The sequence below is a fragment of the Emydura macquarii genome, unplaced genomic scaffold (genome assembly GCF_026122565.2).
Source record: "Emydura macquarii macquarii isolate MOO-44397 ecotype Brisbane River unplaced genomic scaffold, CSIRO-AGI_Emac_v2 contig_318, whole genome shotgun sequence".
Taxonomy (NCBI): Eukaryota; Metazoa; Chordata; order Testudines; family Chelidae; genus Emydura; species Emydura macquarii.
Genome location: NW_027130455.1, coordinates 3,100,665 through 3,113,022, shown reverse-complemented (window position 1 = coordinate 3,113,022; position 12,358 = coordinate 3,100,665). Strand labels below are relative to the sequence as shown.

Here is a 12,358-nt window from a genome sequence, read left to right as displayed (position 1 = left end):
GTTAATTTGAAAGTTAGTTTTAAAATATCAATGGAAATTTTGATTTTTTTTGCATTATTGACTCAGTCCTACAAGGTGCTGAGAACTCTGGCCTTGATCCAGCAAAACTCTTAAGCACATGCTTAGCTTTAAGGATTGAATAATCCCATTGAAGTTAAACAATAAAGGATATATAAAGCAAGTCAATTGGACAACTCATGTCTCTACAAGCACGTTCTTCATAACTGCTGGATTGAGGCCAATGTTCAAGATCTTGCAAAATCAAGCTGTTTGCCTTGTGATTCAGCCCTAAACAAGGTCATTTGAGATGAAATGTTACTTCTTTCAGTCACCTGGAATAAAAATATTTGTCTTGATTTTTGCCAGCCTTAATTCCGCTGGTAGTACCCTACCCCTTAGATAGTCATAATGAAATCAATGAGATTCTTTGCAGAGTAAATACTACTCAATAAAGGTAAGAGTGGAAGAATCTGGTCCTTGTTAACTTGATGTAATGGATTAAAGTGAGCATTCTTGCCCCGTTTTGGGAATGGTCTATTTTACTTGAGACTAATCCATATTTTCTGAATCAGCACCAACTATTCACATCAATTTAATCTTTTTTGTTGTTGTGGTTGTTGTTACTATTGCTTATTTTGTTTGTCAATGATAGATCATAGGCTGACAATGACCATTTAAAAAAAATCTTGTTTCATAGTTACGTATTCTGTGCAAAATTTTAAAAATCAACACTAGTCACACAAACCATAAATTAGACCCTAATGTAATGCCGAAGAAGCAATCTTTGCTCTTGTAAGTAAGGAGTTCCATTGACTTGTGTGGAACTTGTGAATAAGGATTGCTGTATCTGGCCTTAAATCTGGAAGAATTTGCTTTCCTGTTGAAATATTCTTGTTTTAAGTATTTTTATAAACCTCTTTGGTTGACTAAATGTAAATCATCCTCCACTTCTAAACAACTTTAACACTTTCTGATTTCTGGTAGGCATACTGATTCAGTTCTATAATACTGAAATCATCAAAATGAGCTCTCCTTGAGAAGTAGCATTAAGACAATTTCTGCAATTGAAACAACCACATTAACAAATTGAAACAATTATTATTTCTAAAGATAATCTTGAATATTCTTTTAAACATGTGTATAGTCTTACATATTAAATTTATTTAACTAGTTACAGTTTCACAACTAATCCCTGCAGTTTTCTTAAGTAGTGGAGACTTGGTGCTTGGCTATATGGTTTATGTAGTGATGTACAGAGTATTCAAATAGACCCCTTAGGAATACTGAATATGGCAAGAAGGGAGCTAACAGTCACAGAAACTCTATCCTCTACTTTCTGTTAAATCCTTCACTCCACACTCTCAACATGCTGTCTGCTGCTCTAATCCCCAGCCTTCGCTTACTTTCTGCAGTTTACTACAGCTGCTCCTGCTCTCATGCTGTTGAATGACATTGGACAAAGTGCTAAGACTACAATTAGTTCCTCCACACTCTTCATTCCTTTTGCTTCTCAACTGCCCTCTTCCTTCTAAACAGCTTTACTTCTACTCTCTGAGTCATTGTGCTGCTATCTCCAACTAGATTTTCTTTACTGTCAACTCTCCTTAAATCTTATCCTTGACCTCTTTTTTTTCATACAGCTTTCTCTCACCAAGATCTTGCAAAATTTTAAAAACAAAAAATTATCTGGTAAAACTGCTCCACCCCTTCACTAGTTCTACCTTCTTTCATGCCATCTGATTTTTTATCTTAGTACAATCTGTCTTTTAAACCATCAACTTGTTCTCTTGACTCCATTTCCCTTCTATGTCATCATCTTCCTTGCTCCTTCTCACTCCCTTACCTTCATTCTGGCTTCTTTCCTTAATCTCAAGGTTGTCCATATCTTGAAACTATCTTCCATGGAATCCACCAACAGAAATTGTCTTTCTCCTTCCTTTTTGTCTTCAAAGTCCTAAAATATGCTGAGTATACATTTTACTTACTCTCCAACTCTCTCTCTTTGATCCCTCTAGTCTGCTTTCTCCTCTTCACTAAAACGGTCCTGACCAAGATCATTAACTACCATCTCCAGGCTAAAACTTTTTTTGTCTCCCTATTATCCTTTATTTCTCCCTTTGGCAGTGGGACACCTATCTCAAACTCACTCTTTCCAAAGCTGAACTCCATGGGCTAGATTTACAGAGAAACATAGGTGGGGAGATGTTCAGCATCACCAGACCTAACTTCTAGGTGCCTAGAAAATAACTGGGATTCACAGAGCCTGGGTTCCATATGCAGTCAATGGGGAGTAATAGGTACCTCAGGATGGGATTCACAAAAGCCAGCATGCTAGGTGGTTTCCTGCCAAAACTAGCCAGTGGGAGATACCTCTTGCCTTGGTATGTCCTAAGCCCTGCCCCTCTCTAGAAGACAGGCTCCAGAGAGATGCCTCCCGGTGCTTGGGATTCTCAACTGCAAACTCTCTCTTGGTTTTAGGTACCTTTGCTGTTTTTGCAAGCAGCAGCAGCAGGAAGAATAGCTGGACCTCCCTCATAACTTATAGCCCAGTGTTTCGGGTACTCACTTGGGATGTAGGAGACCTCCAGTTCTAGTCCCCCCATTTCGAGAGAAGGAATTTGAACAGATATCTGCCACCTCTCAGGGCAGTGGGATATTCTGATATGGGGCTCCTTCAGTCTCTCCTGTTGAAGTGGTTCTACTGTGGATATATAATTAAAAAAATTAGTTGGAGCAGGGGATCCTGGGTCCACATACACACAATTATTGCATTATTTATGCACAGTGGATCAGATTCAGCACTGGGCTTTGGTTCCTCCTCCTCCGTCCCTGGCCATTTTTGACATCAGCATGAGGCCCAATCCAGTAAGAGGGCTCTGAGCATGCTTCCTAATGGATTGGGCCCCACAGGCAAGTTAGGGAGAGGAATGCTTATCTTCCCCTGGCTTGTGAATTATTCTGGGGCTGGTGTCCAGATTCTTGGTGTGGCTGCAATGTGCATATGCAGAAACATAGGCTCCTAGGGAATTTTTACTGCCAAAATTTAGGTGCCAAGGGAGGTTAGGTGCCTACTGGGTTTGAGGGCAGCTGAGCAGGGGTTTTAATGAATCCCAGTGGGGCCTGATTCTGGGATTTAGGCACCTAAAGTGGCAGTTAGGTACCCATATCCTTTTGTGAATCTAGCCTCATATCTTTCATCTTGATAGATACTGAGTTCTCTATAAATCCCATCACGAAAGCTTGCAATCAGGATGTCATTTTAGACTCTTCTCACTTTCTTCTCTCACCTCTGTGTTTTGTTTGTTGCTTCTTCCTTTTTAATATTGCCAAATCACACATAATCACCTTTCTGATGTCCTCTTTTCACTTTGTTTATCCAAAATGCTGCTGCTCACCCTTTTTTTTTTTTTCCAAAACCACCTCTCTGATCATGTTACCTTCTGTTTAAATCCTTTCACTGGCTTTCTGTCTCCTACCTCATCAGAGTCAAACTCTTCGTCCTGTCTTTTCAGGCTATACATGAACTTGACCCCACTTACATCTCTAATCTCATTTTCTTCTTCTCCCCCACTCTTCTATCTATTTTTCTATGCAACTCCCACACTTGGCAACCTGTCTTCTATCAACTCCTCTCCATGTTTGAAACAATCTTCTTGTCTATCAAACCCCTTCTTCCCCTTCAAATCCTTCCTGAGAATCCACTTCTTCCATAAATCCTTCCTTCCCTGAACTGTTATCTTTTATTGGTTTCTCTTCTCTATCTTTAATTACAAGCTCTGTCTTGGAGTCCATGTTCAGAACAGGAAACCTGTCTTGTTTGTAAAGTAGCATGAAAATCTAAGGTTCTATATAAATAATTTTTAACATCCTTGCACATTTTAGAACCAATACTGATGAACATGAGACATTGCATTAGTAGGAGCATTGCCAGCAGATTGAGAGAAGTGATTATTCCCCTCTATTCGGCATTGGTGAGGCCACATTTGGAGTATTGTGTCCAGTTTTGGGCTCACCACTACAAAAAGGATGTGGACAAGTTGGAGAGAGTCCAGCGGAGAGCAACAAAAATGATTAGGGGGCTGGAGCACAAGACTTATGAGGAGAGGCTGAGGGAACTAGGGTTGGTTAGTCTGCAAAAGAGAAAAATGAGGGGGGATTTGATAGCAGCCTTTAACTACCTGAAAGGGGGTTCCAGGGAGGATGGAGCTAGGCTGTTCTCAATGATAGTAGATCACAGAACAAGGAGCAATGGTCTCAAGTTGCAGTGGTAGGAAAAAGTTTTTCACTAGGAGGGTGGTGAAGCACTGGAATGGGTTACCTAGGGAGGTGGTGGAATCTCCATCTTTAGAGGTTTTTAAGCTGCGGCTTGAGAAACTCTGGCTGGGATGATTTAGCTGAGGTTAGTCCTGCTTTGAACAGGGGTTTGGACTAAATGACCTCCTGAGGTCCCTTCCAACTCTAATATTCTATGATTTTGTAGTAATTAGTATCTGCCAGTTTTTTGTGTATTGTACAGAATGTTTTCTGTGTGTATTTGAAGACTAGAGTCCTCATAGAGACACGTAAGTCAGATATGGTCACACTTTTAGAAACAATAAATACTTTCATGTTTGTTTTAGGTGGTACAAGGTTGTTTTCTCTAACACTCAGTTTTTGTATACACAAGTGCTTTAGTTTAAGCTGAAAGCGCTCCAGAAAAGCCCTGCAACACCTGAAGTAGCAGCCCTTTAATGGTCTCCTCCCACCATCCCTTCTTACAACAGACTGTACCTAACAAACTCTGAAAGTCCCAGCACTAGTCCCTCCAAAATTCTAATTATTAAAAAATGCTATGTAATAAAAAGAAATGTCAAACCTTTTAACATTTCATTACTTACATATTAGGTCAACTTATTAATTTTTCTTCCCTTCATAAGATGATCCAACTAACCATTTCAAATTACAAAATATCAAGAAGCGCTATAAATAACTGATCTAGCAAACAATATTTTTATATTCCAGCTTTTAAACTAAACTCTAGTGAATCAAGAAAAACTTGTGACAAGTGCTTCCCGGGTTGGGGGAAAGAATAGCATGCAAGGAACTCTACCCTGGTGTGACCCACACACTGTCGAAATTGTAATCCCTGTGCTAGGGACTTCAGTATATTTGGAATCAAGCAGCAACTAGTCACTGTAATGAATCAGTTTTTTATGACTTTTGGTTAGGTTTACCTCAAGACTTTTATGTCACATGTAAGTAAATTAAATGCTGTTTCATCATATCTGTGAAATAACATAGATACTTTTGTTCATTATCTTTTAAATATGCTCCCTAATCAACATTTCCTGTTTAAAATTAAAACACAATGTATCGTGGTATTTCATGGTTATTATGATCTCCTAATTTATAAATATTTTCTATAGACTGCACCTTTAAATTTCTAATGAGTTTTTCCATCTCCATTTTGGAGAATAATTTCACTTCAAGAGGGCAGGTGTTAATGTCTTGCACATTGTACTCACACTCATGGAAACTTCACATTTTGTTCTTTTGTTGTTGTTCTTTGCCTTGATCTAAACTAAATTTACCTGAAAAGCATGTGGTTGCTCTTTTGTGTATGGAAAACATAATAAAATATAATGGCGATACAGAGATATAAATAGAACTCAAAGTAAGTTATGAAACGGTTTCTCTTTTTTATAAAAGAAAACAGATCTAGGTTAAAATGGCCATTCCAATTTAATAAATAAATGCAAAAAATATGTGCAGAGGCTTGGACAAAATGTTTATTCAAATATCACTGTATCTAAGAAGATTAGTCATTTTTTTCCCTAAAACTCTTAGAGGAAAAATGAGTTGCAGCTCTTAGACTTGTTTTCACATGAACATGTCAGTATAAGGCCTGGTCTACACTAGAGAGTTTTGTCGACCCTGTATCAGCTTCAGTCGACAAAACAGAGGTGGTGTACACACTACAATGACCCTTCCCTTCCTCCCGCTGACAAAACTGCCTGCTTTTCCAACAAAAAAAACCCACCTCGACGAGAGGTGTTGGGCTTTTGTCGACATAGTTAGGGCAACGCAGTGTCAATGTAGACACTGCATCTCCTTACTTCAGCTGTGGGGCTGTCGTTCTTGTCAATTTCACTGCCCAGTAGTGAAATTGACAAGGTAGCCCAAGCCCTGGCTGCTGCAAACCTAGGCTGCTGGTTCCCACGCCCTGCTGGGAGCAGGGTGAGAAGCCTGGGCTGCTGCAAGGCTGGGTGGCTGGTTCCCACTCCTGGCTGGAAGGGGCAGCCATATCAATTTCATGGTTCAGCTGTGTAATTGACAAGGCTGGCAGGTGGGGAGCAGGGGGAGAAGCACCTGGACTTCTTGCCATGGCTCCCAGCCGACAGCAGAGATCAGCAGCCGAGCTTCTCACCCTGCTCCCACCTGCCAGGAGCCGAGGGAAGCCGTGTGGGACTTCAGTTCCCGCTGTCCTTTGCAATGGGCAGCCATGTCAATGTCACAGCTCACCCATGTAATTGACAAGGTTGCCCCATCTAGGAGCAGAGGGAGAAGCCCGGGAAACCAACAGGAAACAGACAATACTGCTGAATTTCTAGCCCATTTAAAACCAAAATCCCTTTTCACTATCTATTTTGGAAACCTAGAATTTTCTTTTTTGAATAAAGAAACATGAAAGTTAGAGGCTGCTGATCATTTTCATACAAAGCAACTGACCCTAGGAGGCCCTACAGATACAGTTGTAATATCTGAATTAAGTATAAAAAAAAAAAAAAAAAAAAATGTTAGTTTGAGAAAGAACCTCTGCTAAAATACCATAGGTTATAAGAGAGACCCAGTCCATAGCACACAGATTTGATGATAGTCCACAACTTCACCGTCCTGTGGATGATAGCCTCAAACGAAAAAGAGCCAAATGTCTATTGGTTAAAGAAATTGCATCGATTTTGAATACTTTTGGGTTTTTGTTTTGTGTTTTGTTTCTCTTTCTAACAAGTAGAAGTGCAGAAACTGGTAAAAGAGGACAACATGCCAAGGACACCTGTTCAGTGCTGTTGTGGTATACAACACGAACAGGAAGAAAAGTACTAATGGTTAAAAGTCTGAATCACCCAATTAGTTATTAGACTCTAGAGGAATTCTCAGAAATTGAACCTCTGCATGATAAGGCAGGTTGTGAATTAACACACTTCTGAGAACTGTATGCAGTATGGAATTTACAAGACTCAAGTGCACCATAATGAGTTAATGTAAATATAAATTATGTGGAATTAATGAAAATTAAGAGGCTATATTATCTGATTTCTGAAGAAATGTAAAAATAAACTTCTCAATATAAAACTGAGAGAAACGGATGCAATTTTGAAAAACTTTAATGGTGAATAAAAGCCTTGGGATGTCTGCAGGTATTATAATTGAGGAAATAGACTGCTTTACAGCAAATAGGTAGGTAAGCTTAGAAATGCAAAGGTGCAGTAAATGGAAAACAGTCCTAAATTAGGTCTTGTCTATCCAGTGGGTAAATGCACTCTACAGGGTTGTGATTTTTAAAGTGCACTAATGTGTTGCATAGTAGTTGGTCTTTGTAGACCCTGCAACACATTAGTGCATTTTAAAAATCATACCCAAGTAGAGTGCATTACCTACCAGATAGGTAAACTCTTGCCTAGCTATGCACAAAATATTCCTCCGTGGAAAAATGTGTTAAATATATAAACCACTTCAACTATAAATGGATGGACGTCCAAATCTCTTGGTTAAGGTTATTGGCATTTTGCATCCTTAGGGTAATGTGCAATCATTCTTTTATTTGCAGTTATACTAAAAAAAATATGAAGTAAAAATCTTAATTAGCTAAGAGGTAGTGGTGCATCTCTCATAGACAATGAAAACTGTCTTACAACCTTAACTTTGGAATCATTACTGTCACTCTATAATACAGTTGTAATTTAGCAGGTGGAAATAAGGAAAAACTAGCCCCTATTTTTAAAAAATATTGCAGTGTCCAATCATCAATAGTGTGTAGATGTCCATGGTTGAGATGACATGGATCAAGTTGTAACCACTAAATTCTCCTTCATAGATTTGGGCAAAAACATAATGTATAAGCTTGCAACTAATTTAGTAAATATTAAAGAAGTCTATTAGTCATTCTGTAGATGCGGGTATTAAATACGGGTTACTTCCCCATATTTCAGTGTTCAAAAGGATCCTGAAACAAAGGAAATAATTATTACATCAACTATCTTCAAAGTTTCTGCATATGTAAGTATTAACTTTTTTTGCATGGCACTGAGACATCAGGAGTGCGAGGCATAAAACACATTCTCAAGTTTAATTATGTGATATGAAAATATCAAATTGATTTGAAATTAATCACACAAAAATGTAAATAAAATTTAGTATTTAATTTAAAGAGATTATTCAGGAACACTATTGTTTTTTTTAATGGACCCTTTTCCTGATGTCATCTTTGTTGTAGTCTTCAATAACATTTCACCAATGAACACCACTTAAACTTTCATTTTCTATTCAGTAAAAAATAAATTTGTGCCCTTTGCCTTTGTAAGAATATAGGTGTAGGAGGGCTAGAGAGAAGCCTATACAAAGTAGTACATTCCAGCCGAGTGTAGCCATCTGGATCATTCTGTTATTCTATGTAGACTCAAGATAGAATCAGTAGAAGCTAAAGGCTGGTCACAAAGTAGCTTAGATGTTACAATGCTCAGCGTTGCACCACATAATTACCCTGAGGAAGATATCTTGTGTCTCTATACAGTGCAGGGGAAAAGAAGAATGGGATTCACAAAAGCTATTATGCTGAGTCAGGAGCTACCTACACTAGCCAATAGTAAATGCTGAGGATGGGGTAGGTTCTAATCCCCACCTATCTCATAGTTCAGCACCTATATCCATTTGGGATTCACAGCTGGGAACCTTCTCTTGGAGTCAGGTGCTTAAGCCATTTCTTGCAAGAAGGCAGTGGTGCATATGTAACTCCACACAAAACAGTCATAGGAGGAGGCCTCCCTTTTAACCGTTAGCCTAATGGTTAGGAAACTCATCCAGGATATGGGAGATACCAGTTCAATTCCCTCCCACTGTCTGATGAGGACAATGGATTTAAACAGGGGTTCCGCACCTCTGACAAGTGTCTTAATCACTGAATGGAAAATTTTGCTGTGGGCCAGTCTCAATCTCTCCTATTGAAGCTGTTCCACTGTGTATGAAATACTTTTAAATATGCATTTGGGTCAGAGAGACTGACTATAGTCACGTGGTTTGAGGCCACTCCCCAGGACAGTGGGAAACCCATGTTCAAATCCCTTCTCCCCATCAGGCAGAGAGGAGAACTGAACTGGTGTCTCCTACATCCTGCCTGAGTGTGCTAACAACTGGGTTAAAGGTTAAAAGGAAGTTATTGTCCTTTCCACCTGTCCAGGCTGTTTTGTGTGGAGTTAGACGTGCTCTGAACATACCTACCAGAAGGGGCCCCTGGGAAGTTAGGCAGGGTAATGCCTTCTCTAAGGATCTTGCTTGGGCTTAGGCATGAAACAGGCACCTAGCTGCTCTGTGGGGTCAGGACTGAGGCAGCTGTGCCTCAGCTGCTGAAATTTAAGCCCTGTGGGGACTTTTATGGCAGAAAATTAGGTGTCTAGGGAATTTACACACCTCCAGAGTTAGACGGCAGCTGAGCAGTGTTTTTGTGAGTGTCAGTGGCATCTAAAGTGGCAGTTAGGCATCTAAGTTCCTTTTGTGAATGTAGCCTCAAGTCTTATTTTGAGCCTGTTCTTATCCAGGCTTCTGTTTTGCACTTGCAATTTGGATTTATCACAAGAGAATTTGCTGGATAGGCTGTGTTGTGCCTGCTTCTTACTAAAGATTTCAGGAGGATTTAGCACATAAGAGGGCTTGAGAGGTAGGTGGGTGCCCACTTTATAGACCTCCTCCAGTTGTTTTCTGTCCTTCTGGCTGCCAAGTTTCTGCTTCCCTATCTCCCCTGTAACACCGGATGCTTACCATAAAGATGAGCTTGGAACCCACCTATGTCTGTACTGCATGCTTAGTAGTTTAGTTGTTCCTTGCACTAGCCAGATCTGTTCCAAATCCTACACGATGCACTTGAGTATGCAATAACTTAAATGTTAAATAACATCATATCTTCCGAAAGAGAAAACGTTAGTGTCACTGCAGACAACACACTTAGTTCCTGTTGCTCAGTTGTTTATCATTGGGCTATCATCTTTTATCAACTATGCATAATTCATAGAATGTTTTGAAACGCTTTTCTAAAAATAACTTCTTGTGTGTTTGTCAGTATTTTTACCTCTCTCCTGCTTATTAAACTCAGTTTTCTTTTCATATGAAAAATTACACAAAAACTATATGCCTGGAACCAAAAATTCCTCATTAGCATTTTTATTTTAACACTGCAATTGTTTTTATATCTGTGAATTGGTATTGTTTCACATCAGCTTCAGAGATGTACATTATTGTCTGGTTAGCTTTAAGTAAAACATTAAACACTTCTAGGTGCCTTTGTCATATTTTAAAAATGCCATCAACATAATAAACAAGAATAAATTCAGTAGTCTCTGTAAAACCAACAAATGGACAGATGAGGGAGAAATCCCACACCACTCACAAATCTCTGCTCTTAGCGCACTCCCTTCTTCCCAAAAGCCTAGGAAAAGAAGTTGGCCTTGCAACATGTTCTGGAGGTCTGTAAATGTGGGTTATTTCAGATGAAGGGGGAGAGTGAATTCCAAAATTCAGACCCACAATGGACAAAAGCCTGCTGGCAGTTTCCTCTTATTAAATGAAGAGACTCTAGTCTAAACACCTGCACTGCCTAAAAACATTATTTCACAGAGCAAGAGGCCAAACCAATTCCTTAACTCCATCCAGAACTAAGGAGCAGCCCGTTCAGACTGTGAAGCACAAGCATCCTGTGTTCACAATGAGAAATTCCACTTGCTGCATTTCTGAACTAGATTCAGTTTCTGAGTTGATTTAAGGTGTAGTTTAATGTAGAGTGCATATGGTAATCTAATCTTGAAGTGATAAAGGCATGGATCATATTTGCAAGGTCTGCATCTGAAAGAAATAGCAGTAACCTCTTAGCCAGACGTAGATGAAAGCAAGCTGTCCTGGTCACTGTTGCTGCTATATGATCATCTAACAGCAGCTGGGAATCTAACAGAATGCCTATTCTGAAAACTGGAGTAACAAATGGCAGACACACATCCTCAATTAAAGAGGCAAACATAATCCTCACTATATCTTCTGGTTGAATCCCCATTCTATGAGCATCACTTCCTTTTCATTGGGACTGAGCCTCAGCCAGTTAGCCCTCATCCATGCCCAATCTCTATCAAAAACTGGCTGGATCAGATAAAATAAAGAAATAGAGCTTGGAGTCATCAGTGTAATGAAAACACTGTGTCATCCCATGCTTCCTTACCAAACCTTCTAACAGCCCCATATAAATATTGAACAAAAACATTATCTTGACAACGTGGTAATGCTACTGTCAGTAATGACAGACAGCACTGTGATAAATTAGTATTTAATATGTTCCAAAACTACTTTTCAATTTTTAATTTTCAGACTTTTTAAAAAAAATCAAACATTCTAAGTTTTAGGACTTAATTACTTGTATATATGTATTGTAGTACAGATATACTTCTGAACTAAAAATGGTTTAAGTTCAAATGATTTGCATATGACCGAATTTCAGCATGAAGAAACCTGAAGTATTTGACATATTAACAAAGAAGTTTCTTAAATGCTAACTCAGTTTTAACTACAGCAGTGCTATTGATACCACTGTAATAAATACAAACACATACGTATTTGCTAATTAATTTAAGATATATTGATAAAATGTTACATATGTTGTTTTTGAGAGATGTTCAGCAGTATCATTATTTACAGTATGTCACACATATGCTATCTAAAATCATCACCAGATTATCTCCATTTCTCAAAGCCAGCAGTTAAAACGATCCAGCTCTGGCGTCACTAAGTCAACCGAGTGTCACACACACACACCACCTGTTTAAACTTAGAACTGCAGATGGAACCATGCTATTCTTAATTTGTGTATAAGGCATCCAAATATTATGGTGATGAGACATTGAAATATACAGATAGAACTACTCTTATCTAAAACTAGTTCAAATAAAAAAAATACAATAAAATACATCTCAGCTAACTAAAATGACTTTAAAAAGCATTCATAACAGTGCAAAAATGCTGCCTAATTTAAACCAGATTGTACTTCCTGGTATCAATATTTTGATCAATATTACTTTTTGACACTGTAGTAATACATCACAATTTTTTTTTTAATTCAACAAACTTT

The 12,358-nt window shown here is 38.7% G+C and overlaps 1 protein-coding gene across 3 annotated transcripts in view; it reads left to right on the top strand.

Annotated features, from left to right (window-relative positions):
* CFAP300 (cilia and flagella associated protein 300) overlaps nucleotides 1-12,358 on the top strand; it is a 28,261-nt gene that overhangs the window by 14,450 nt on the left and 1,453 nt on the right. For 2 of the 3 annotated variants that reach the window (XM_067567876.1, XM_067567885.1), the window contains exon 6: nucleotides 8,190-8,256. In XM_067567876.1, coding sequence (XP_067423977.1) covers nucleotides 8,190-8,256 — 67 coding nt within the window. Of the gene's footprint in view, nucleotides 1-2,478; nucleotides 2,595-8,189; nucleotides 8,257-12,358 lie in introns of those variants that run through there. The other variant, XM_067567894.1, reaches the window with a different exon arrangement.